The 23,242-nt window shown below is 61.3% G+C and overlaps 3 protein-coding genes across 21 annotated transcripts in view; 2 read left to right on the top strand and 1 right to left on the bottom strand.

Moving 5' to 3' along the window:
* Positions 1–23,242, bottom strand: part of LDLRAD3 (low density lipoprotein receptor class A domain containing 3) — a 271,148-nt gene that overhangs the window by 163,490 nt on the left and 84,416 nt on the right. The gene's annotated exons all lie outside the window — the stretch shown is intronic.
* On the top strand, positions 7,689–11,608 carry LOC139074311 (spermatogenesis-associated protein 31E1-like). The gene is made up of 4 exons (XM_070563793.1): positions 7,689–7,973; positions 8,745–8,805; positions 9,260–9,320; positions 9,669–11,608. Exons 1-4 carry the CDS (start codon positions 7,788–7,790, stop codon positions 11,089–11,091), a joined length of 1,731 nt encoding a protein of 576 aa, XP_070419894.1. The 5' UTR covers positions 7,689–7,787; the 3' UTR covers positions 11,092–11,608.
* On the top strand, positions 15,378–19,299 carry LOC139074447 (spermatogenesis-associated protein 31E1-like). The gene is made up of 4 exons (XM_070564800.1): positions 15,378–15,662; positions 16,436–16,496; positions 16,951–17,011; positions 17,360–19,299. The coding sequence occupies exons 1-4, from the start codon at positions 15,477–15,479 to the stop codon at positions 18,780–18,782; spliced, it is 1,731 nt and encodes a 576-aa protein (XP_070420901.1). The 5' UTR covers positions 15,378–15,476; the 3' UTR covers positions 18,783–19,299.

Genomic DNA, 23,242 nt, shown 5'->3' with positions numbered 1-23,242 from the left:
CGGCCACGGTTCCATGATGAGGGCGCGGGGTTCTAATCTCCAAGTCACTCCCAGCGCTCAGTTGCCTGAGAGTAGGACCAGATCCGAGATATGGAAACTCCTATCTTGCGTCTACAAAGCATCGCCGCTACCTGCTTCAGCTCCAGTGCCGCCTCCTGGGTGATTGGGACCATCCTCCGCATCCTGTACGGACTGGGGCTCTTCCTCCTGTTCTTCCCCCCCCCAAGAGGCATTTGCCCTCACGACCACCTGGCAACAGGAGAAACGTCAGGAAGGTAAGACATCCTGGACCCAGACCCACCCCAAGACGAGTCTCTCTCCTCTTTGACTGGGATTTCCGCTTCTCTGAATCAACTCGAGGGACTCCAGGGATGGGAAAGAACGGAACACCATCCTTCTAGACACAAGCCAGGTTGCGTGGGCAGGGGGGAGAGCGGGCACAAGGATTTCGGTCCGAAGACCTCCGAGCAGGAGTCCCGGTGTGGTAGAGGGCTCCAGGGAAAGGCCCCCGAGGCCAGCGACCAGTGGCCACGGACGGGAGGCCGAGTGGGGTCTGTGGGAGGGGAGACAGGCCCTGAGCACCGCTTCCCCAGCCACCTCCCCGGGGCAGGTGTCTCAGGCGGGCCTTTTCTCTGTCGTGCTCGATCTGAGGGCACAGCTCAGCCCCCGAGAGCCTCTGGGCAGGACCTGGAGTGGGGCTGTAGCCTCGGGAAGCAGAGTCCTCCCTGAGGAAGCTCACAAGATCCTGTACCTCTGAGAAGGCGCGCGCGCGCGCGCGCGCTTCTTGAGCAGAGGAACAGCGACGGAAGACGCACGCTGGTCCCACACGGGGACCTGCTTACGATCCTCAGAGAAGGAAGACAGCACACGTCCATTCTGGGTTCAGTTGTCCACTTCCAAAGGAAGTAAAAGGGAAGAGACGCCCCAGAGCCCCAGGAGTTCAGGGTAGGCGGTCATCCTGCTCACAAACGCTGCGCGTCTGCGGCTGGTCCAGAGAGAGGACGGGGAGCCTTGGGGCTCAGACCCCGCAGTTTCTTGTTTTTTCTCTCATTTCAGCGTCAAGTGGAGCCGAGAGGGAGGAGCAGCAGGAGCAGGAAGAAAAGGGGAGCTTGGAAAGGTAAGCTGCTGCCATTCAGCCCTGTGCCCCAGAGCTGGCCTCCACCTCCTGTCCCTGAGCGCCCGGCTCCGTGGGCTCGAGGAGGCCAGGGACAGAGCCTGTCCCTCAGGAGACAGAGCCCTCCGCGAGGCTCCCGGGAAGGAGAGGAAAACCTGAGTCCTTGCCAGATTCTGTGCGCGGAACTAAGGCCCAGGCCGGCAGGCGTCCGCAACAGGCTGTTGCCCAGCAGGGGCACGTGGGCTGTGGTGGAGGTTGAAGCACTCGGTCCACGACAAACCTCAACCCATCAGCAGCCTTGCCATCCCCGTCAGGGATCCCGTGGCCTTGGGCACTGGTGCCTGGGCTCCAGAGTCTGACCTCAAACGGTCTGCCCTAAAGGCACACTGCACGCAGCCTCCTGCCAGAGCCCTCGGCCCCCGCCTTCACCGCTGTGACCCGGTGCCCTCATTTCTAGTTTACAGAGCTGGCCGGAAGGACCTGGCAGAAGTGGGGGGCCCGAGGTCCCTTTTGCCAAGGTAAGGAAAATTGCCCTTCTCTCCTGGGCTTCTTCCTCGCAGAGGCTCTGACGTGCCCCAGGGCTACAGGCGGCTTGGGGCTGAGCTGGGAGGGGAGCCACGGGCCAGGGGGTGGCAAGAGGCCTGGGGGGAGGGACAGCAGGAGAATTCGGTCCAGTGAAGGGAGGGCCAGGGAGGGCCGTGGCTCTCAAGGGGCCACCCGCACCTGGCCTGGCCCGGCCCGGCCTGCCCTGCCCCGGCCCGGCCCGGCCCGGCCCTGCCCTGCCCTGCCCTGCCCTGCCCTGCCCGGCCCTGCCGTCACAGGGCCCTCTGCTCCCGGCTACAGCTTGTGCATCTTGTTTCCCGCAGCTCCCCGGGGAGGCTGTCTTGTAAGGGGTGCTTCCACCGCTTCGCATCTCAAGACTCCCCTGGGGAGGCGTGCAAGACAGCGTCTGCTACAGTCCGCCAGCCACGCGGGAAGCCCGCGCAAGGTGCTCCTCTCACCACGACTCCAGCACTTTCCCTGGCTCTTCTCACCCAGCGCACTCGACCTTGGGCCTCCACCCTGCCAGCAGAACCGCCCTCGGCCCTGACCACCACTCCACTACGCCCCGTGGCCACGAGCTCGGCTCCAGCTCACTCGTCTTGGCCGTTTCCCAACTCAGGCCACGGCCGCGGGAGCTGTCGCCTTCAAACGTTCCCCTCCCGGTGGAACACGATCCAGGCCTGGTTCTTCCCCTTGCCGTCGCGCTTCGGGTCCCAGCAAGGGCCCCTGTCCTGCCTCCCACCAGCGGCCTCCTTCTGGGGAGGCCCCACAAACAGGGAGGGAGAGACCGACAGCCCCTCACTTGCCAGCCCTGACGCCCAGAAGCTGCTCGAGACAGACATCACGGAAAGCGTGCCCACGGAGGTCTGGGGAGAAGAGCAAGACGACCCACGCCCTCCTCACATGCTCCAAGCACACACGATCACGTCTGGGCTGAATTTCCGCTGGGGCCTACCCCTCCTGTCCTTGGGGCCTGCGGCTCCGAAAGCATGTGAGGCTCAACCCTCGGCCCTTCCACGGTCCCCTCTGCCCCCCGCAGCCACCTGGGATGCTGGGGCCCCCTCGCAAGCTGACTCGGCACGCTTCACGGGAGAACCTCTTGAGCCTCCTCCGGGTGACCAGGTCTCAGCTCTGACGACAAAACCATCAGTTCCCAGGCTGGCCCGTCCCCTCCCTGCTCCCTCACCTGTGTGTGAGGAAAATCACAAGGCCCCGGGAGGGACCCTACCTGGCCATGGCAGAGGGCCCTCAGAAGCCTCTCTCTCGGGACAGGAGGGCCGGCCGCCTTCTCCAACCTCCCCACGCAGCCTCTCAGAGAGCGAAGGGCGGGGTGGGACCTTCGTGGGGGCCGAGCGAGGCCGTCGGGGGCCGACTTCAGGCTCCCCAGCGGCCAGGGAAGAGCCTCGGGAGGAGAGTAGGGCTGGGGCCTCACCAGAGCCCTGCCGTGGGGTGGCAACACCGGACGGGGAGTCAGGGTCCCAGTCTCGGAGCCAGGTCGGGGACATGGGAGACACCCTCGAGACCAAACCCCTCCGGCCCCGGCCTGCCAAGGAAGAGGAGCCTCACGACGGCCCTCTCAGAAAAATGTGGAGACGCCTCCTGCCCTGCCTGAGGCCCAACAAGGAGGAAGCGCGAGAGGATCCCCTCGCCAAGGCAAGCCCGCCTCGGCCACCGCCCAGAGCCGGGCACGGGTCACACACAGCTCGGCGTCGGATGGCGGGGCTGTTCAGGCGCCATCGACAGTGACATCCTGTGTCTGCGTCCTGGGAGGGAAACCGAGGCTGGCCGAGAACTTCCGGCCTCCCAGCAGAAGCATCGCGAAACCCACCTCAGGCCTGGCGAGCCGGACATACCTGTCACCACGACGTGCCCTCCTCCCCAGAGCAGAGGAGAACAATCGCAGAGGACAGCCCCCAGCCCACCTCCAGGGACCACAACTGTCCCGATACGAGGGAATGGATCAGAGCAGCCACGGCGACCGGACCTCGCCAGCCAGGCAGCCGCGCTCCCCGGCCAAACCCTGCCAGCCTGGGCTGAGGGTGGCAGCTGCCTCAGCCAATCCATTACCCGCCATGCTGTCCTCAGATCTGCGTCTCCCGGGATGAGCAGACTGTGCCTCACACCCCTTTCCTCGTAGGAACGCTCCTCTCCCCGAATGGGCAAGCGGACGAACAGAAAACCTGCTTCTTCTCCTTATCCCACCCTCCGTGCTAACGCCGTCCTCCTACCCCAGTTTTCCCCCAATACACTTGTTTTCTCCTTAGAGGTCGTGGCTTCTGTCTGTGCCCTGCTAGGGGGAAAAACGGGCTCAGGCTCCGCCCTTCCTGAGCGTCTGCTTTGGCTTCCAGAAGGGACAGGGCCACGGGGGGGGGGGGGCTGGGGGGGGGAGGCCGACGGCAGCGTGGCTCACCCGCCCTCGCCCCAGCTCCCCCATTGCACCTCAAGTCCCCATCACACCGTCCTCCCAAAAACACATGGAAGCTTTGGGCTCCTTCCAGATGAGCGAAACCTCTAAGACCCCAAGCCCACGATGGGCCCCGCCTGTCCTCTCCTGCGTTCTCTGGCCCTTGAACTTGTGGGGCTGTAGGGAGGGGCTTTGCAGAGGCTCCAGCGAGTGTCGAGACGGGCTCACAGGTCACAGAGTGGGGAGGGGAGTGTGGGGCAGTGCTGGCCCTGAGTCCGGAGGGCGAGGAAGCTTGCCCTGCCCCCCCACCCCCGGGCTCTTGGTGGGAATAGGTGAGGACGCCGCCCCGGGAGCTTCTTCTCTCCCTGCTGAAGCTGCCACGGAGATGGGCCTGCGCATCCCTCTCGGCCCAGCGTCCCCGTCCCTCCGTGCTTGTCACAGTCGGGAGCAGCAGCGACAAGGATGGCTGCGCTCCCGGCTCCGAGGGCGGGCGGGTGGGGAGCACGCAGGCTGCCGTGGGCCCTCACCCCTCTGCCCAGAGGAGCTCAGAGCCCTGCTCTCCTGCACCTGCCTTCTCCTCCTGGGGAACGGAGCCGGGGCTGAGCGCGTGGGGTCACCACCGGACGGTGGGACGCTGTGCGCCTAGGCTGGGACGCGGGGGAAGGAGACAAAGTGCCACTAGAGTTGAACCGCTTACCTACCGGACGGCATTTTTTGGTTTTTATCATTTCACCCCTTAGAAATAAACCTGCCATGAGCTTCTCTGTGAAGGTTTTTGGGTGAACTGAAATTTTTCTGCCCAGCAAATATCACGGGCAGTGAAGGTGTGAAAATGAGCCCGCCTCCAGGATCTCACGAGGAAACGCCACATGGGTTGGAGGTTGAAAGGGCGAAACAGGGCAGAGAGAGTCAACCTAACACCGTATCTTGGATCTGAGCCATTTCCTGAGGAAAGGTCCGTTCCTTAACGCGCGGCACAGGTGCTGGGGACGGGGGAGGGACGGGGATCACCACACTGAATAAAACACTGCCGGAACGCATCTGGACAGGAGACCCCTGACCTTTAACCTGTCACGAGCCCTCTGTTCTTCGTCTCCAGAGAACGTTAATTACACAGAGATCCACACCGATCGAGCGGGTCCCCTGAATGAACTGGATTTCCCCTTGAATTAAGAAGAAACTGACGGTTTGCTGTGGACCCCAATTAGTTGTGAATCAACAGACCGCCTCAGTTTCTCATGGGAATATTAGCGCAGAATCCCCAGCTGAAACGATCACGGAATCCCCTGAATCCGAAGGGAGCACGGAAACGTCAGTGTGCTCCTGGCCTTCCCATCGCTTCTCCAGGTCCCACTGAAATAAGGAATATTCAGTCGAAGAGCAAAGGGAAACTTTCTGAAGCTCGTCTTAATGTCGGAGCCACAGACGCTTCCCGCGCTTCCGTCTTCGGTTAGGAACAGAGAGAGGAATCATCACGCATGTCAGGGAAATACTCCAATGACCCTCAAGTTGGGGTGGGCGGTCTGTCTTGGATACCACGGGCTCACCTCTGCTGTACAAACTGTTCCAGCGGCATTCGATTTTCTGGAAGACTTTTCCGATTGATTTACGTTGTGAACCACACGCCCTCCTCAGCCTTTCTCCGAGCTGGGAGGCAGGCCAATTCGGGGAACCCGCGTGAGGCCTGAGTCAAGTCGGTCCCTGACCTGGGCGGCTGGCTGTGAGGAGGCCCGGAGTCCAGAGCTCTTGTGTGCGAGAGCCTCACCGGGGGACTCTGGTCACAGTCAGACCCTAGCCAAGGGTCCCAGTGAGGAGGCCCGGCCCCAGAAAAAGGTCTTTCTTGGACTTCAGAAGAAGAAAGCGGTTTCAACGGTTGAGAAAGACTTGAAAGATCATTTTGGTGGCTGCTGAGAGAGCTCCTCTGAAGCCAGTTCTTCTGCGATCGCACATATTCATGAACCGGGAACACGGTCGTCACGTTAAGCTCCTAAGAACAACGTCTACCTTAATTCTTTGGGTGTCAGGAAGCTTACCTTACTGTCAAGTAAAAGAGTACCCCCCCGTAGGTGTGTGTACGTGTGGCCGTGTGACAACCATCAAATCGGACATCTAAGCACTACCTGTCCAGCAGGTCAGAAAAATTAACCTGTGGATCGAAAACGACAACCCCTAAGCGAACCCCCACTTCTCACTGAAAAAGGGATGCCCGATGATGTCGCCAGGGAATTCCTCTAGGGCTCCAAGGGCCCTCTTTCTGCAGCTTCAGGCACGACTTGAGGCTCCGGGGGCCCGCAGCGGGCGGGAGGGGGAAGGCAAGACCAACTCTGAGAAAGAGAACACGTGGAGGGCAAACCTGGGAGGCCAGAAAGGGGGCTACTTGAGACTGGACTCCAACCCCCGGGCCACGGACCCGGCCCCAACGTCCGCTCTCAACAGCAGCACTTCAGCTCACTGGAGCCGGGCCCGGCTTCGGGCGGGGCCACACAGCCGTCCAAACTCTGGAAACCGAAGACGGTCTCTCTTGGGCGGAATGAGAAGAAACAGGGTCAAGACGACAGAAAAGCTTAGAGAGAACGAGAATGTGCTTAGTTCTCTGGTTGCAAAGTACCGAATCGGTCGGTGCAAATGCGTCCACGCCTGCGGTAGGTATGGGCGTGTGTGTGTGTCTGGGTGTGTGTGGCCAGCACGTCCCCTAAGTCTTGCTGAAGGCTTTCTCACTTCACGAGTAGAAACGCGACTAACATGAAACACGTTACTGGGAGGTGCGGTCACTTGAATTCTGGTTATGCTGATGTTGAGTAAGAAACGATTAGTTTCCATTTTGGGGTGAGTCGTCCTGAGTGAAGATGGCAAAGGTGGATCGAAACAAGAACAACGCTCATATTCAAAGCCAAATAAGCGTAAAATAAAGCGGGACTTCCAGACTGACGAAACCCAAAGCTTGTTACGTGGACAAATGGAGTGGAGACTGGCACAACATCGACGAACCTGGCGGGCGTTACGCTCAAGGGAACAAGCCAGGCAGGGGAAGACAGATACCGCCTGGGCTCACTTAACACGTGAACTCCAAACACGACCAGAGAAAGGTCAGTTCACAGACACGGAGAGTACTAAAGTGGTGGCCAGTGGCTGTGGAGCGGGAGGGAGAGGGAGAGGCAGGTCAAAGGGGACCAACTCTCAGCCCTGAGATCAAGGAGCTCTGAGGATCTCACGTCTGACGCGGTGAGCAGAGTCGAGAACGCCGCACTGTAGGACTGACATCAGCTAAGAGGGCAGCACTTCAGTGCCCTCGCACGCACACACAGAGTCAACAAGTGAGGCGGAAACAACAATCGGAGTTGAGGACAGAGGAGAGTGAGGGTGTGAGTCCCCGGGAACTAGACCGAATTCCTGGGAGAGCTGCAGACTTCTTGCAAAGGCCCTGAGACAGGTGGCTTCGAACCAAGAATCCAGGAGACGCAAGGAACCGGGCGACAGCCGGCTTCCAGGGGGAAGAAACAGAAAACCGGCTAAGGTCTAGAAGGCCCGGGAGGGTGGAGGGAGGCAGTTGGAGGCCAGTTGGTGGCGCAGGGGCTGGGGTCCAATCGCCTGCCCTCCTCTCGCCTGCCCCACCCCCCCTCAGGAGCCCCCGTGACACGGCCACGGTTCCATGATGAGGGCGTGGGGTTCTAATCTCCAAGTCACTCCCAGCGCTCAGTTGCCTGAGAGTAGGACCAGATCCGAGATATGGAAACTCCTATCTTGCGTCTACAAAGCATCGCCGCTACCTGCTTCAGCTCCAGTGCCGCCTCCTGGGTGATTGGGACCATCCTCCGCATCCTGTACGGACTGGGGCTCTTCCTCCTGTTCTTCCCCCCCCCCAAGAGGCATTTGCCCTCACGACCACCTGGCAACAGGAGAAACGTCAGGAAGGTAAGACATCCTGGACCCAGACCCACCCCAAGACGAGTCTCTCTCCTCTTTGACTGGGATTGCCGCTTCTCTGAATCAACTGGAGGGACTCCAGGGATGGGAAAGAACGGAACACCGTCCTTCTAGACACAAGCCAGGTTGCGTGGGCAGGGGGGAGAGCGGGCACAAGGATTTCGGTCCGAAGACCTCCGAGCAGGAGTCCCGGTGTGGTAGAGGGCTCCAGGGAAAGGCCCCCGAGGCCAGCGACCAGTGGCCACGGACGGGAGGCCGAGTGGGGTCTGTGGGAAGACAGGCCCTGAGCACCGCTTCCCCAGCCACCTCCCCGGGGCAGGTGTCTCAGGCGGGCCTTTTCTCTGTCGTGCTCGATCTGAGGGCACAGCTCAGCCCCCGAGAGCCTCTGGGCAGGACCTGGAGTGGGGCTGTAGCCTCAGGAAGCAGAGTCCTCCCTGAGGAAGCTCACAAGATCCTGTACCTCTGAGAAGGCGCGTGCACGCGCTTCTTGAGCAGAGGAACAGCGACGGAAGAGGCACGCTGGTCCCACACGGGGACCTGCTTACGATCCTCAGAGAAGGAAGACAGCACACGTCCATTCTGGGTTCAGTTGTCCACTTCCAAAGGAAGTAAAAGGGAAGAGACGCCCCAGAGCCCCAGGAGTTCAGGGTAGGCGGTCATCCTGCTCACAAACGCTGCGCGTCTGCGGCTGGTCCAGAGAGAGGACGGGGAGCCTTGGGGCTCAGACCCCGCAGTTTCTTGTTTTTTCTCTCATTTCAGCGTCAAGTGGAGCCGAGAGGGAGGAGCAGCAGGAGCAGGAAGAAAAGGGGAGCTTGGAAAGGTAAGCTGCTGCCATTCAGCCCTGTGCCCCAGAGCTGGCCTCCACCTCCTGTCCCTGAGCGCCCGGCTCCGTGGGCTCGAGGAGGCCAGGGACAGAGCCTGTCCCTCAGGAGACAGAGCCCTCCGCGAGGCTCCCGGGAAGGAGAGGAAAACCTGAGTCCTTGCCAGATTCTGTGCGCGGAACTAAGGCCCAGGCCGGCAGGCGTCCGCAACAGGCTGTTGCCCAGCAGGGGCACGTGGGCTGTGGTGGAGGTTGAAGCACTCGGTCCACGACAAACCTCAACCCATCAGCAGCCTTGCCATCCCCGTCAGGGATCCCGTGGCCTTGGGCACTGGTGCCTGGGCTCCAGAGTCTGACCTCAAACGGTCTGCCCTAAAGGCACACTGCACGCAGCCTCCTGCCAGAGCCCTCGGCCCCCGCCTTCACCGCTGTGACCCGGTGCCCTCATTTCTAGTTTACAGAGCTGGCCGGAAGGACCTGGCAGAAGTGGGGGGCCCGAGGTCCCTTTCGCCAAGGTAAGGAAAATTGCCCTTCTCTCCTGGGCTTCTTCCTCGCAGAGGCTCTGACGTGCCCCAGGGCTACAGGCAGCTTGGGGCTGAGCTGGGAGGGGAGCCACGGGCCAGGGGGTGGCAAGAGGCCTGGGGGGAGGGACAGCAGGAGAATTCGGTCCAGTGAAGGGAGGGCCAGGGAGGGCCGTGGCTCTCAAGGGGCCACCCGCACCTGGCCTGGCCCGGCCCGGCCTGCCCTGCCCCGGCCCGGCCCGGCCCGGCCCGGCCCTGCCCTGCCCTGCCCGGCCCTGCCCGGCCCTGCCGTCCCAGGGCCCTCTGCTCCCGGCTACAGCTTGTGCATCTTGTTTCCCGCAGCTCCCCGGGGAGGCTGTCTTGTAAGGGGTGCTCCCATCGCTTCGCATCTCAAGACTCCCCTGGGGAGGCGTGCAAGACAGCGTCTGCTACAGTCCGCCAGCCACGCGGGAAGCCCGCGCAAGGTGCTCCTCTCACCACGACTCCAGCACTTTCCCTGGCTCTTCTCACCCAGCGCACTCGACCTTGGGCCTCCACCCTGCCAGCAGAACCGCCCTCGGCCCTGACCACCACTCCACTACGCCCCGTGGCCACGAGCTCGGCTCCAGCTCACTCGTCTTGGCCGTTTCCCAACTCAGGCCACGGCCGCGGGAGCTGTCGCCTTCAAACGTTCCCCTCCCGGTGGAACACGATCCAGGCCTGGTTCTTCCCCTTGCCGTCGCGCTTCGGGTCCCAGCAAGGGCCCCTGTCCTGCCTCCCACCAGCGGCCTCCTTCTGGGGAGGCCCCACAAACAGGGAGGGAGAGACCGACAGCCCCTCACTTGCCAGCCCTGACGCCCAGAAGCTGCTCGAGACAGACATCACGGAAAGCGTGCCCACGGAGGTCTGGGGAGAAGAGCAAGACGACCCACGCCCTCCTCACATGCTCCAAGCACACACGATCACGTCTGGGCTGAATTTCCGCTGGGGCCTACCCCTCCTGTCCTTGGGGCCTGCGGCTCCGAAAGCATGTGAGGCTCAACCCTCGGCCCTTCCACGGTCCCCTCTGCCCCCCGCAGCCACCTGGGATGCTGGGGCCCCCTCGCAAGCTGACTCGGCACGCTTCACGGGAGAACCTCTTGAGCCTCCTCCGGGTGACCAGGTCTCAGCTCTGACGACAAAACCATCAGTTCCCAGGCTGGCCCGTCCCCTCCCTGCTCCCTCACCTGTGTGTGAGGAAAATCACAAGGCCCTGGGAGGGACCCTACCTGGCCATGGCAGAGGGCCCTCAGAAGCCTCTCTCTCGGGACAGGAGGGCCGGCCGCCTTCTCCAACCTCCCCACGCAGCCTCTCAGAGAGCGAAGGGCGGGGTGGGACCTTCGTGGGGGCCGAGCGAGGCCGTCGGGGGCCGACTTCAGGCTCCCCAGCGGCCAGGGAAGAGCCTCGGCAGGAGAGTAGGGCTGGGGCCTCACCAGAGCCCTGCCGTGGGGTGGCAACACCGGACGGGGAGTCAGGGTCCCAGTCTCGGAGCCAGGTCGGGGACATGGGAGACACCCTCGAGACCAAACCCCTCCGGCCCCGGCCTGCCAAGGAAGAGGAGCCTCACGACGGCCCTCTCAGAAAAATGTGGAGACGCCTCCTGCCCTGCCTGAGGCCCAACAAGGAGGAAGCGCGAGAGGATCCCCTCGCCAAGGCAAGCCCGCCTCGGCCACCGCCCAGAGCCGGGCACGGGTCACACACAGCTCGGCGTCGGATGGCGGGGCTGTTCAGGCGCCATCGACAGTGACATCCTGTGTCTGCGTCCTGGGAGGGAAACCGAGGCTGGCCGAGAACTTCCGGCCTCCCAGCAGAAGCATCGCGAAACCCACCTCAGGCCTGGCGAGCCGGACATACCTGTCACCACGACGTGCCCTCCTCCCCAGAGCAGAGGAGAACAATCGCAGAGGACAGCCCCCAGCCCACCTCCAGGCACCACAACTGTCCCGATACGAGGGAATGGATCAGAGCAGCCATGGCGACCGGACCTCGCCATCCAGGCAGCCGCGCTCCCCGGCCAAACCCTGCCAGCCTGGGCTGAGGGTGGCAGCTGCCTCAGCCAATCCATTACCCGCCATGCTGTCCTCAGATCTGCGTCTCCCGGGATGAGCAGACTGTGCCTCACACCCCTTTCCTCGTAGGAACGCTTCTCTCCCCGAATGGGCAAGCGGACGAACAGAAAACCTGCTTCTTCTCCTTATCCCACCCTCCGTGCTAACGCCGTCCTCCTACCCCAGTTTTCCCCCAATACACTTGTTTTCTCCTTAGAGGTCGTGGCTTCTGTCTGTGCCCTGCTAGGGGGAAAAACGGGCTCAGGCTCCGCCCTTCCTGAGCGTCTGCTTTGGCTTCCAGAAGGGACAGGGCCACGGGGGGGGGGGGGCTGGGGGGGGGGAGGCCGACGGCAGCGTGGCTCACCCGCCCTCGCCCCAGCTCCCCCATTGCACCTCAAGTCCCCATCACACCGTCCTCCCAAAAACACACGGAAGCTTTGGGCTCCTTCCAGAGGAGCGAAACCTCTAAGACCCCAAGCCCACGATGGGCCCCGCCTGTCCTCTCCTGCGTTCTCTGGCCCTTGAACTTGTGGGGCTGTAGGGAGGGGCTTTGCAGAGGCTCCAGCGAGTGTCGAGACGGGCTCACAGGTCACAGAGTGGGGAGGGGAGTGTGGGGCAGTGCTGGCCCTGAGTCCGGAGGGCGAGGAAGCTTGCCCTGCCCCCCCACCCCTGGGCTCTTGGTGGGAATAGGTGAGGACGCCGCCCCGGGAGCTTCTTCTCTCCCTGCTGAAGCTGCCACGGAGATGGGCCTGCGCATCCCTCTCGGCCCAGCGTCCCCGTCCCTCCGTGCTTGTCACAGTCGGGAGCAGCAGCGACAAGGATGGCTGCGCTCCCGGCTCCGAGGGCGGGCGGGTGGGGAGCACGCAGGCTGCCGTGGGCCCTCACCCCTCTGCCCAGAGGAGCTCAGAGCCCTGCTCTCCTGCACCTGCCTTCTCCTCCTGGGGAACGGAGCCGGGGCTGAGCGCGTGGGGTCACCACCGGACGGTGGGACGCTGTGCGCCTAGGCTGGGACGCGGGGGAAGGAGACAAAGTGCCACTAGAGTTGAACCGCTTACCTACCGGACGGCATTTTTTGGTTTGTATCATTTCACCCCTTAGAAATAAACCTGCCATGAGCTTCTCTGTGAAGGTTTTTGGGTGAACTGAAATTTTGCTGCCCAGCAAATATCACGGGCAGTGAAGGTGTGAAAATGAGCCCGCCTCCAGGATCTCACGAGGAAACGCCACATGGGTTGGAGGTTGAAAGGGCGAAACAGGGCAGAGAGAGTCAACCTAACACCGTATCTTGGATCTGAGCCATTTCCTGAGGAAAGGTCCGTTCCTTAACGCGCGGCACAGGTGCTGGGGACGGGGGAGGGACGGGGATCACCACACTGAATAAAACACTGCCGGAACGCATCTGGACAGGAGACCCCTGACCTTTAACCTGTCACGAGCCCTCTGTTCTTCGTCTCCAGAGAACGTTAATTACACAGAGATCCACACCGATCGAGCGGGTCCCCTGAATGAACTGGATTTCCCCTTGAATTAAGAAGAAACTGACGGTTTGCTGTGGACCCCAATTAGTTGTGAATCAACAGACCGCCTCAGTTTCTCATGGGAATATTAGCGCAGAATCCCCAGCTGAAACGATCACGGAATCCCCTGAATCCGAAGGGAGCACGGAAACGTCAGTGTGCTCCTGGCCTTCCCATCGCTTCTCCAGGTCCCACTGAAATAAGGAATATTCAGTCGAAGAGCAAAGGGAAACTTTCTGAAGCTCGTCTTAATGTCGGAGCCACAGACGCTTCCCGCGCTTCCGTCTTCGGTTAGGAACAGAGAGAGGAATCATCACGCATGTCAGGGAAATACTCCAATGACCCTCAAGTTGGGGTGGGCGGTCTGTCTTGGATACCACGGGCTCACCTCTGCTGTACAAACTGTTCCAGCGGCATTCGATTTTCTGGAAGACTTTTCCGATTGATTTACGTTGTGAACCACACGCCCTCCTCAGCCTTTCTCCGAGCTGGGAGGCAGGCCAATTCGGGGAACCCGCGTGAGGCCTGAGTCAAGTCGGTCCCTGACCTGGGCGGCTGGCTGTGAGGAGGCCCGGAGTCCAGAGCTCTTGTGTGCGAGAGCCTCACCGGGGGACTCTGGTCACAGTCAGACCCTAGCCAAGGGTCCCAGTGAGGAGGCCCGGCCCCAGAAAAAGGTCTTTCTTGGACTTCAGAAGAAGAAAGCGGTTTCAACGGTTGAGAAAGACTTGAAAGATCATTTTGGTGGCTGCTGAGAGAGCTCCTCTGAAGCCAGTTCTTCTGCGATCGCACATATTCATGAACCGGGAACACGGTCGTCACGTTAAGCTCCTAAGAACAACGTCTACCTTAATTCTTTGGGTGTCAGGAAGCTTACCTTACTGTCAAGTAAAAGAGTACCCCCCCGTAGGTGTGTGTACGTGTGGCCGTGTGACAACCATCAAATCGGACATCTAAGCACTACCTGTCCAGCAGGTCAGAAAAATTAACCTGTGGATCGAAAACGACAACCCCTAAGCGAACCCCCACTTCTCACTGAAAAAGGGATGCCCGATGATGTCGCCAGGGAATTCCTCTAGGGCTCCAAGGGCCCTCTTTCTGCAGCTTCAGGCACGACTTGAGGCTCCGGGGGCCCGCAGCGGGCGGGAGGGGGAAGGCAAGACCAACTCTGAGAAAGAGAACACGTGGAGGGCAAACCTGGGAGGCCAGAAAGGGGGCTACTTGAGACTGGACTCCAACCCCCGGGCCACGGACCCGGCCCCAACGTCCGCTCTCAACAGCAGCACTTCAGCTCACTGGAGCCGGGCCCGGCTTCGGGCGGGGCCACACAGCCGTCCAAACTCTGGAAACCGAAGACGGTCTCTCTTGGGCGGAATGAGAAGAAACAGGGTCAAGACGACAGAAAAGCTTAGAGAGAACGAGAATGTGCTTAGTTCTCTGGTTGCAAAGTACCGAATCGGTCGGTGCAAATGCGTCCACGCCTGCGGTAGGTATGGGCGTGTGTGTGTGTCTGGGTGTGTGTGGCCAGCACGTCCCCTAAGTCTTGCTGAAGGCTTTCTCACTTCACGAGTAGAAACGCGACTAACATGAAACACGTTACTGGGAGGTGCGGTCACTTGAATTCTGGTTATGCTGATGTTGAGTAAGAAACGATTAGTTTCCATTTTGGGGTGAGTCGTCCTGAGTGAAGATGGCAAAGGTGGATCGAAACAAGAACAACGCTCATATTCAAAGCCAAATAAGCGTAAAATAAAGCGGGACTTCCAGACTGACGAAACCCAAAGCTTGTTACGTGGACAAATGGAGTGGAGACTGGCACAACATCGACGAACCTGGCGGGCGTTACGCTCAAGGGAACAAGCCAGGCAGGGGAAGACAGATACCGCCTGGGCTCACTTAACACGTGAACTCCAAACACGACCAGAGAAAGGTCAGTTCACAGACACGGAGAGTACTAAAGTGGTGGCCAGTGGCTGTGGAGCGGGAGGGAGAGGGAGAGGCAGGTCAAAGGGGACCAACTCTCAGCCCTGAGATCAAGGAGCTCTGAGGATCTCACGTCTGACGCGGTGAGCAGAGTCGAGAACGCCGCACTGTAGGACTGACATCAGCTAAGAGGGCAGCACTTCAGTGCCCTCGCACGCACACACAGAGTCAACAAGTGAGGCGGAAACAACAATCGGAGTTGAGGACAGAGGAGAGTGAGGGTGTGAGTCCCCGGGAACTAGACCGAATTCCTGGGAGAGCTGCAGACTTCTTGCAAAGGCCCTGAGACAGGTGGCTTCGAACCAAGAATCCAGGAGACGCAAGGAACCGGGCGACAGCCGGCTTCCAGGGGGAAGAAACAGAAAACCGGCTAAGGTCTAGAAGGCCCGGGAGGGTGGAGGGAGGCAGTTGGAGGCCAGTTGGTGGCGCAGGGGCTGGGGTCCAATCGCCTGCCCTCCTCTCGCCTGCCCCACCCCCCCTCAGGAGCCCCCGTGACACGGCCACGGTTCCATGATGAGGGCGTGGGGTTCTAATCTCCAAGTCACTCCCAGCGCTCAGTTGCCTGAGAGTAGGACCAGATCCGAGATATGGAAACTCCTATCTTGCGTCTACAAAGCATCGCCGCTACCTGCTTCAGCTCCAGTGCCGCCTCCTGGGTGATTGGGACCATCCTCCGCATCCTGTACGGACTGGGGCTCTTCCTCCTGTTCTTCCCCCCCCCCAAGAGGCATTTGCCCTCACGACCACCTGGCAACAGGAGAAACGTCAGGAAGGTAAGACATCCTGGACCCAGACCCACCCCAAGACGAGTCTCTCTCCTCTTTGACTGGGATTTCCGCTTCTCTGAATCAACTGGAGGGACTCCAGGGATGGGAAAGAACGGAACACCATCCTTCTAGACACAAGCCAGGTTGCGTGGGCAGGGGGGAGAGCGGGCACAAGGATTTCGGTCCGAAGACCTCCGAGCAGGAGTCCCGGTGTGGTAGAGGGCTCCAGGGAAAGGCCCCCGAGGCCAGCGACCAGTGGCCACGGACGGGAGGCCGAGTGGGGTCTGTGGGAGGAGACAGGCCCTGAGCACCGCTTCCCCAGCCACCTCCCCGGGGCAGGTGTCTCAGGCGGGCCTTTTCTCTGTCGTGCTCGATCTGAGGGCACAGCTCAGCCCCCGAGAGCCTCTGGGCAGGACCTGGAGTGGGGCTGTAGCCTCAGGAAGCAGAGTCCTCCCTGAGGAAGCTCACAAGATCCTGTACCTCTGAGAAGGCGCGTGCACGCGCTTCTTGAGCAGAGGAACAGCGACGGAAGAGGCACGCTGGTCCCACACGGGGACCTGCTTACGATCCTCAGAGAAGGAAGACAGCACACGTCCATTCTGGGTTCAGTTGTCCACTTCCAAAGGAAGTAAAAGGGAAGAGACGCCCCAGAGCCCCAGGAGTTCAGGGTAGGCGGTCATCCTGCTCACAAACGCTGCGCGTCTGCGGCTGGTCCAGAGAGAGGACGGGGAGCCTTGGGGCTCAGACCCCGCAGTTTCTTGTTTTTTCTCTCATTTCAGCGTCAAGTGGAGCCGAGAGGGAGGAGCAGCAGGAGCAGGAAGAAAAGGGGAGCTTGGAAAGGTAAGCTGCTGCCATTCAGCCCTGTGCCCCAGAGCTGGCCTCCACCTCCTGTCCCTGAGCGCCCGGCTCCGTGGGCTCGAGGAGGCCAGGGACAGAGCCTGTCCCTCAGGAGACAGAGCCCTCCGCGAGGCTCCCGGGAAGGAGAGGAAAACCTGAGTCCTTGCCAGATTCTGTGCGCGGAACTAAGGCCCAGGCCGGCAGGCGTCCGCAACAGGCTGTTGCCCAGCAGGGGCACGTGGGCTGTGGTGGAGGTTGAAGCACTCGGTCCACGACAAACCTCAACCCATCAGCAGCCTTGCCATCCCCGTCAGGGATCCCGTGGCCTTGGGCACTGGTGCCTGGGCTCCAGAGTCTGACCTCAAACGGTCTGCCCTAAAGGCACACTGCACGCAGCCTCCTGCCAGAGCCCTCGGCCCCCGCCTTCACCGCTGTGACCCGGTGCCCTCATTTCTAGTTTACAGAGCTGGCCGGAAGGACCTGGCAGAAGTGGGGGGCCCGAGGTCCCTTTCGCCAAGGTAAGGAAAATTGCCCTTCTCTCCTGGGCTTCTTCCTCGCAGAGGCTCTGACGTGCCCCAGGGCTACAGGCAGCTTGGGGCTGAGCTGGGAGGGGAGCCACGGGCCAGGGGGTGGCAAGAGGCCTGGGGGGAGGGACAGCAGGAGAATTCGGTCCAGTGAAGGGAGGGCCAGGGAGGGCCGTGGCTCTCAAGGGGCCACCCGCACCTGGCCTGGCCCGGCCCGGCCTGCCCTGCCCCGGCCCGGCCCGGCCCGGCCCGGCCCTGCCCTGCCCTGCCCTGCCCTGCCCGGCCCTGCCGTCACAGGGCCCTCTGCTCCCGGCTACAGCTTGTGCATCTTGTTTCCCGCAGCTCCCCGGGGAGGCTGTCTTGTAAGGGGTGCTTCCATCGCTTCGCATCTCAAGACTCCCCTGGGGAGGCGTGCAAGACAGCGTCTGCTACAGTCCGCCAGCCACGCGGGAAGCCCGCGCAAGGTGCTCCTCTCACCACGACTCCAGCACTTTCCCTGGCTCTTCTCACCCAGCGCACTCGACCTTGGGCCTCCACCCTGCCAGCAGAACCGCCCTCGGCCCTGACCACCACTCCACTACGCCCCGTGGCCACGAGCTCGGCTCCAGCTCACTCGTCTTGGCCGTTTCCCAACTCAGGCCACGGCCGCGGGAGCTGTCGCCTTCAAACGTTCCCCTCCCGGTGGAACACGATCCAGGCCTGGTTCTTCCCCTTGCCGTCGCGCTTCGGGTCCCAGCAAGGGCCCCTGTCCTGCCTCCCACCAGCGGCCTCCTTCTGGGGAGGCCCCACAAACAGGGAGGGAGAGACCGACAGCCCCTCACTTGCCAGCCCTGACGCCCAGAAGCTGCTCGAGACAGACATCACGGAAAGCGTGCCCACGGAGGTCTGGGGAGAAGAGCAAGACGACCCACGCCCTCCTCACATGCTCCAAGCACACACGATCACGTCTGGGCTGAATTTCCGCTGGGGCCTACCCCTCCTGTCCTTGGGGCCTGCGGCTCCGAAAGCATGTGAGGCTCAACCCTCGGCCCTTCCACGGTCCCCTCTGCCCCCCGCAGCCACCTGGGATGCTGGGGCCCCCTCGCAAGCTGACTCGGCACGCTTCACGGGAGAACCTCTTGAGCCTCCTCCGGGTGACCAGGTCTCAGCTCTGACGACAAAACCATCAGTTCCCAGGCTGGCCCGTCCCCTCCCTGCTCCCTCACCTGTGTGTGAGGAAAATCACAAGGCCCCGGGAGGGACCCTACCTGGCCATGGCAGAGGGCCCTCAGAAGCCTCTCTCTCGGGACAGGAGGGCCGGCCGCCTTCTCCAACCTCCCCACGCAGCCTCTCAGAGAGCGAAGGGCGGGGTGGGACCTTCGTGGGGGCCGAGCGAGGCCGTCGGGGGCCGACTTCAGGCTCCCCAGCGGCCAGGGAAGAGCCTCGGGAGGAGAGTAGGGCTGGGGCCTCACCAGAGCCCTGCCGTGGGGTGGCAACACCGGACGGGGAGTCAGGGTCCCAGTCTCGGAGCCAGGTCGGGGACATGGGAGACACCCTCGAGACCAAACCCCTCCGGCCCCGGCCTGCCAAGGAAGAGGAGCCTCACGACGGCCCTCTCAGAAAAATGTGGAGACGCCTCCTGCCCTGCCTGAGGCCCAACAAGGAGGAAGCGCGAGAGGATCCCCTCGCCAAGGCAAGCCCGCCTCGGCCACCGCCCAGAGCCGGGCACGGGTCACACACAGCTCGGCGTCGGATGGCGGGGCTGTTCAGGCGCCATCGACAGTGACATCCTGTGTCTGCGTCCTGGGAGGGAAACCGAGGCTGGCCGAGAACTTCCGGCCTCCCAGCAGAAGCATCGCGAAACCCACCTCAGGCCTGGCGAGCCGGACATACCTGTCACCACGACGTGCCCTCCTCCCCAGAGCAGAGGAGAACAATCGCAGAGGACAGCCCCCAGCCCACCTCCAGGGACCACAACTGTCCCGATACGAGGGAATGGATCAGAGCAGCCATGGCGACCGGACCTCGCCATCCAGGCAGCCGCGCTCCCCGGCCAAACCCTGCCAGCCTGGGCTGAGGGTGGCAGCTGCCTCAGCCAATCCATTACCCGCCATGCTGTCCTCAGATCTGCGTCTCCCGGGATGAGCAGACTGTGCCTCACACCCCTTTCCTCGTAGGAACGCTTCTCTCCCCGAATGGGCAAGCGGACGAACAGAAAACCTGCTTCTTCTCCTTATCCCACCCTCCGTGCTAACGCCGTCCTCCTACCCCAGTTTTCCCCCAATACACTTGTTTTCTCCTTAGAGGTCGTGGCTTCTGTCTGTGCCCTGCTAGGGGGAAAAACGGGCTCAGGCTCCGCCCTTCCTGAGCGTCTGCTTTGGCTTCCAGAAGGGACAGGGCCACGGGGGGGGGGGCTGGGGGGGGGGAGGCCGACGTCAGCGTGGCTCACCCGCCCTCGCCCCAGCTCCCCCATTGCACCTCAAGTCCCCATCACACCGTCCTCCCAAAAACACACGGAAGCTTTGGGCTCCTTCCAGATGAGCGAAACCTCTAAGACCCCAAGCCCACGATGGGCCCCGCCTGTCCTCTCCTGCGTTCTCTGGCCCTTGAACTTGTGGGGCTGTAGGGAGGGGCTTTGCAGAGGCTCCAGCGAGTGTCGAGACGGGCTCACAGGTCACAGAGTGGGGAGGGGAGTGTGGGGCAGTGCTGGCCCTGAGTCCGGAGGGCGAGGAAGCTTGCCCTGCCCCCCCACCCCCGGGCTCTTGGTGGGAATAGGTGAGGACGCCGCCCCGGGAGCTTCTTCTCTCCCTGCTGAAGCTGCCACGGAGATGGGCCTGCGCATCCCTCTCGGCCCAGCGTCCCCGTCCCTCCGTGCTTGTCACAGTCGGGAGCAGCAGCGACAAGGATGGCTGCGCTCCCGGCTCCGAGGGCGGGCGGGTGGGGAGCACGCAGGCTGCCGTGGGCCCTCACCCCTCTGCCCAGAGGAGCTCAGAGCCCTGCTCTCCTGCACCTGCCTTCTCCTCCTGGGGAACGGAGCCGGGGCTGAGCGCGTGGGGTCACCACCGGACGGTGGGACGCTGTGCGCCTAGGCTGGGACGCGGGGGAAGGAGACAAAGTGCCACTAGAGTTGAACCGCTTACCTACCGGACGGCATTTTTTGGTTTGTATCATTTCACCCCTTAGAAATAAACCTGCCATGAGCTTCTCTGTGAAGGTTTTTGGGTGAACTGAAATTTTTCTGCCCAGCAAATATCACGGGCAGTGAAGGTGTGAAAATGAGCCCGCCTCCAGGATCTCACGAGGAAACGCCACATGGGTTGGAGGTTGAAAGGGCGAAACAGGGCAGAGAGAGTCAACCTAACACCGTATCTTGGATCTGAGCCATTTCCTGAGGAAAGGTCCGTTCCTTAATGCGCGGCACAGGTGCTGAGGACGGGGGAGGGACGGGGATCACCACACTGAATAAAACACTGCCGGAACGCATCTGGACAGGAGACCCCTGACCTTTAACCTGTCACGAGCCCTCTGTTCTTCGTCTCCAGAGAACGTTAATTACACAGAGATCCACACCGATCGAGCGGGTCCCCTGAATGAACTGGATTTCCCCTTGAATTAAGAAGAAACTGACGGTTTGCTGTGGACCCCAATTAGTTGTGAATCAACAGACCGCCTCAGTTTCTCATGGGAATATTAGCGCAGAATCCCCAGCTGAAACGATCACGGAATCCCCTGAATCCGAAGGGAGCACGGAAACGTCAGTGTGCTCCTGGCCTTCCCATCGCTTCTCCAGGTCCTACTGAAATAAGGAATATTCAGCAGAAGAGCAAAGGGAAAGTTTCTGAAGCTCGTCTTAATGTCGGAGCCACAGACGCTTCCCGCGCTTCCGTCTTCGGTTAGGAACAGAGAGAGAGGAATCATCACGTATGTCAGGGAAATACTCCAATGACCCTCAATTTGGGGTGGGCGGTCTGTCTTGGGTACCACGGGCTCACCTCTGCTGTACAAACTGTTCCAGCGGCATTCGATTTTCTGGAAGACTTTTCCGATTGATTTACGTTGTGAACCACACGCCCTCCTCAGCCTTTCTCCGAGCTGGGAGGCAGGCCAATTCGGGGAACCCGCGTGAGGCCTGAGTCAAGTCAGTCCCTGACCTGGGCGGCTGGCTGTGAGGAGGCCCGGAGTCCAGGGCTCTTGTGTGCGAGAGCCTCAATGTGGGACTCTGGTCAAAGTCATACCCTAGCCAAGGGTCCAAGTTAGGAGGAATGGCTCCCCATCTGGTCTGCAGATCCCAGTAGGCAGCTGCTGTTTTGGCTGCAGATCCACCTGTGGGATGAGCCCACCAGGCACTCACAGAACAGACCCTTCCTCTGAGTAGCTGCTGGCCACCCAGTGGTGTTCCTTATGTTTCTGCTGTCATCAGCAGTAACGTGAGGTCCCAGGCTGCATCACAGTGACAGTCCAACAGCTGGCTTCCCTGGGAATGCCTGATCGAGGCCCCCTTTCCTCACACTCTACCCTGGTGTCTTTAAAAAGAGCCCTAATGTCGACCAAGATGGCAGAGTGAGTGGTCTTCTTTGTCTATCCCCCTTCGAATGTACAACTAATTGGACATTCACTGATTAACATGCGATATCCAGATACCATTTTAACACACCTAAGAGACTCGTGTTGCTATACATCAGAAGGCGGACTGACTTCCCCCGGGGAGGAGGTGGAAATAGGTGAAAACTCTCCGACCCCTGACCACTGACCACTGGACAGCCGAGTACCTGAAAGAGGCTCTCTTCCAGCGGACTCCCCCATAGCATCGACACACACCAAGGGCGGGAGTGTTCACTCACCAGCGGAGCGATGGTGGAAACAGGTGACAACAGCCCTACGTCCCCGTGATTAAACCTAAGCACAGGGGGAATCTCCAGGGTCCCACAGCCACCAGCAGGGAAGGCCTCCACTCGCCATTAGCAGGGAGGCTCCGCCCTGAAACCAGAACAAAGGCAAGCTCCCAGCGAGCAGATTCCCCAGCATGGCACCAGACCACCAGCTGCTGCTGGGCCCACGGTCTCCGGCCCTGCACGGGTCGGTGCAGGGGGCGCCCAGACTTCCCATGGACGTGCTTGGGGACAGGGCTTCAGCTCCACCGCCTGGCTCTGCAGCCCAGGCAGAGGCTCCAGGGTCCCGCACCCCCCTGGCATGGAAAGCCTCTGGTCGCCATTAGCAGGGAGACCACATCCAGAAACCATAACAAAGGGAAGCCCCCAGCGAGTGGTTTCCCCGGCATGGCACCAGATCGCCAGCGGCTGCTGGGCTCACGGTTTCCGGCACTGCACAGGTCGGTTCAGGGGGTGCCCGGACTTCCCGTGGATGTGCTTGGGGACTGGGTGGAGCTCCAGCACCCAGTTCTGCGGCCCAGGGGGAAGCACCAGGGTCCTACACCCCCCACCCCCACAGGGAAGGCCTCTGCTTGCCATTAGCAGGGAGGGCCCGCCCCGAATTTGGAACACCGGGAAGCGCCCTAGAGCAGAATTCCCTGCAAGGCCCACGGACTCTGGCCGTGTCCCAGACGAGGCAAGGGGCTTCCAGAAATCCCGTGAGAGTGGTGTGGGGCACAGTGGAGCTCCGGTGAAAAGGTTACGTGGCCCAGGGGGGAACTCCAGGTTCCTACAGCAGCCTCAGCGAAAGCCTTGGCACAGCACTAGTCGAGAGATCTCGACTGGCAATCGCAAGGCGGGAAGACCCTGGGGCAGAAGTAGCCCAGCTAAGTGAGCTAACGACAAACTGCAGAAGATACCCATAGCTCTGCTGGGACCTATAGTGGACAAGTGTGATCTTGTGGGCTCTGTCAGTGACAAAGATGCGATTATAGGTGATCCTGCTCCCGGCTGCTGGGAAAGCCCATAACACCCCTGCAGACCACATGGAGGGAGCGCGTCTAACTGGGCTGCAACAGTAGGCACCAGCAACCTGAGGCTCCCTTGTGATTGCCCCCACAACCGACAAGGGACCCCACAGGACCACTGTGACTACGAGGAGGGGTCCAGGTCCAGTCAGTAACAGCTGACAGGGTTCCTGGTTGGTGCAGTCTAAACAGCTGCCCCCCTACACACACCAGTCGCAACAAGTGGAAGCAGCGACTAAACTCTATCTCTATGCGGAGGCACAAACCCACACCATCAAGCAGTATGGAAAAATATATTAAATCTCCAGAACAGAAGGAAAATGATAAGCACCCAGAAAACAATCCCAAAG

This window comes from Equus przewalskii, chromosome 11, assembly GCF_037783145.1.
Source record: "Equus przewalskii isolate Varuska chromosome 11, EquPr2, whole genome shotgun sequence".
Lineage (NCBI taxonomy): Eukaryota > Metazoa > Chordata > Mammalia > Perissodactyla > Equidae > Equus > Equus przewalskii.
The sequence above is the reverse complement of the archived record's forward strand: the minus strand, read 5'-3'. Positions and strand labels throughout refer to the sequence as shown.

Bases quoted from the DNA above. Each gene is read 5' to 3' on its own strand.
- LOC139074311 (XM_070563793.1), top strand. From the start codon at position 7,788: ATGGAAACTCCTATCTTGCGTCTACAAAGCATCGCCGCTACCTGCTTC. The intron at 8,806-9,259 runs GTAAGCTGCTGC...CCTCATTTCTAG, and splicing joins GAAAAGGGGAGCTTGGAAAG to TTTACAGAGCTGGCCGGAAG. The intron at 9,321-9,668 runs GTAAGGAAAATT...TGTTTCCCGCAG, and splicing joins CCGAGGTCCCTTTCGCCAAG to CTCCCCGGGGAGGCTGTCTT.
- LOC139074447 (XM_070564800.1), top strand. From the start codon at position 15,477: ATGGAAACTCCTATCTTGCGTCTACAAAGCATCGCCGCTACCTGCTTC. The intron at 15,663-16,435 runs GTAAGACATCCT...CTCTCATTTCAG, and splicing joins ACAGGAGAAACGTCAGGAAG to CGTCAAGTGGAGCCGAGAGG. The intron at 16,497-16,950 runs GTAAGCTGCTGC...CCTCATTTCTAG, and splicing joins GAAAAGGGGAGCTTGGAAAG to TTTACAGAGCTGGCCGGAAG.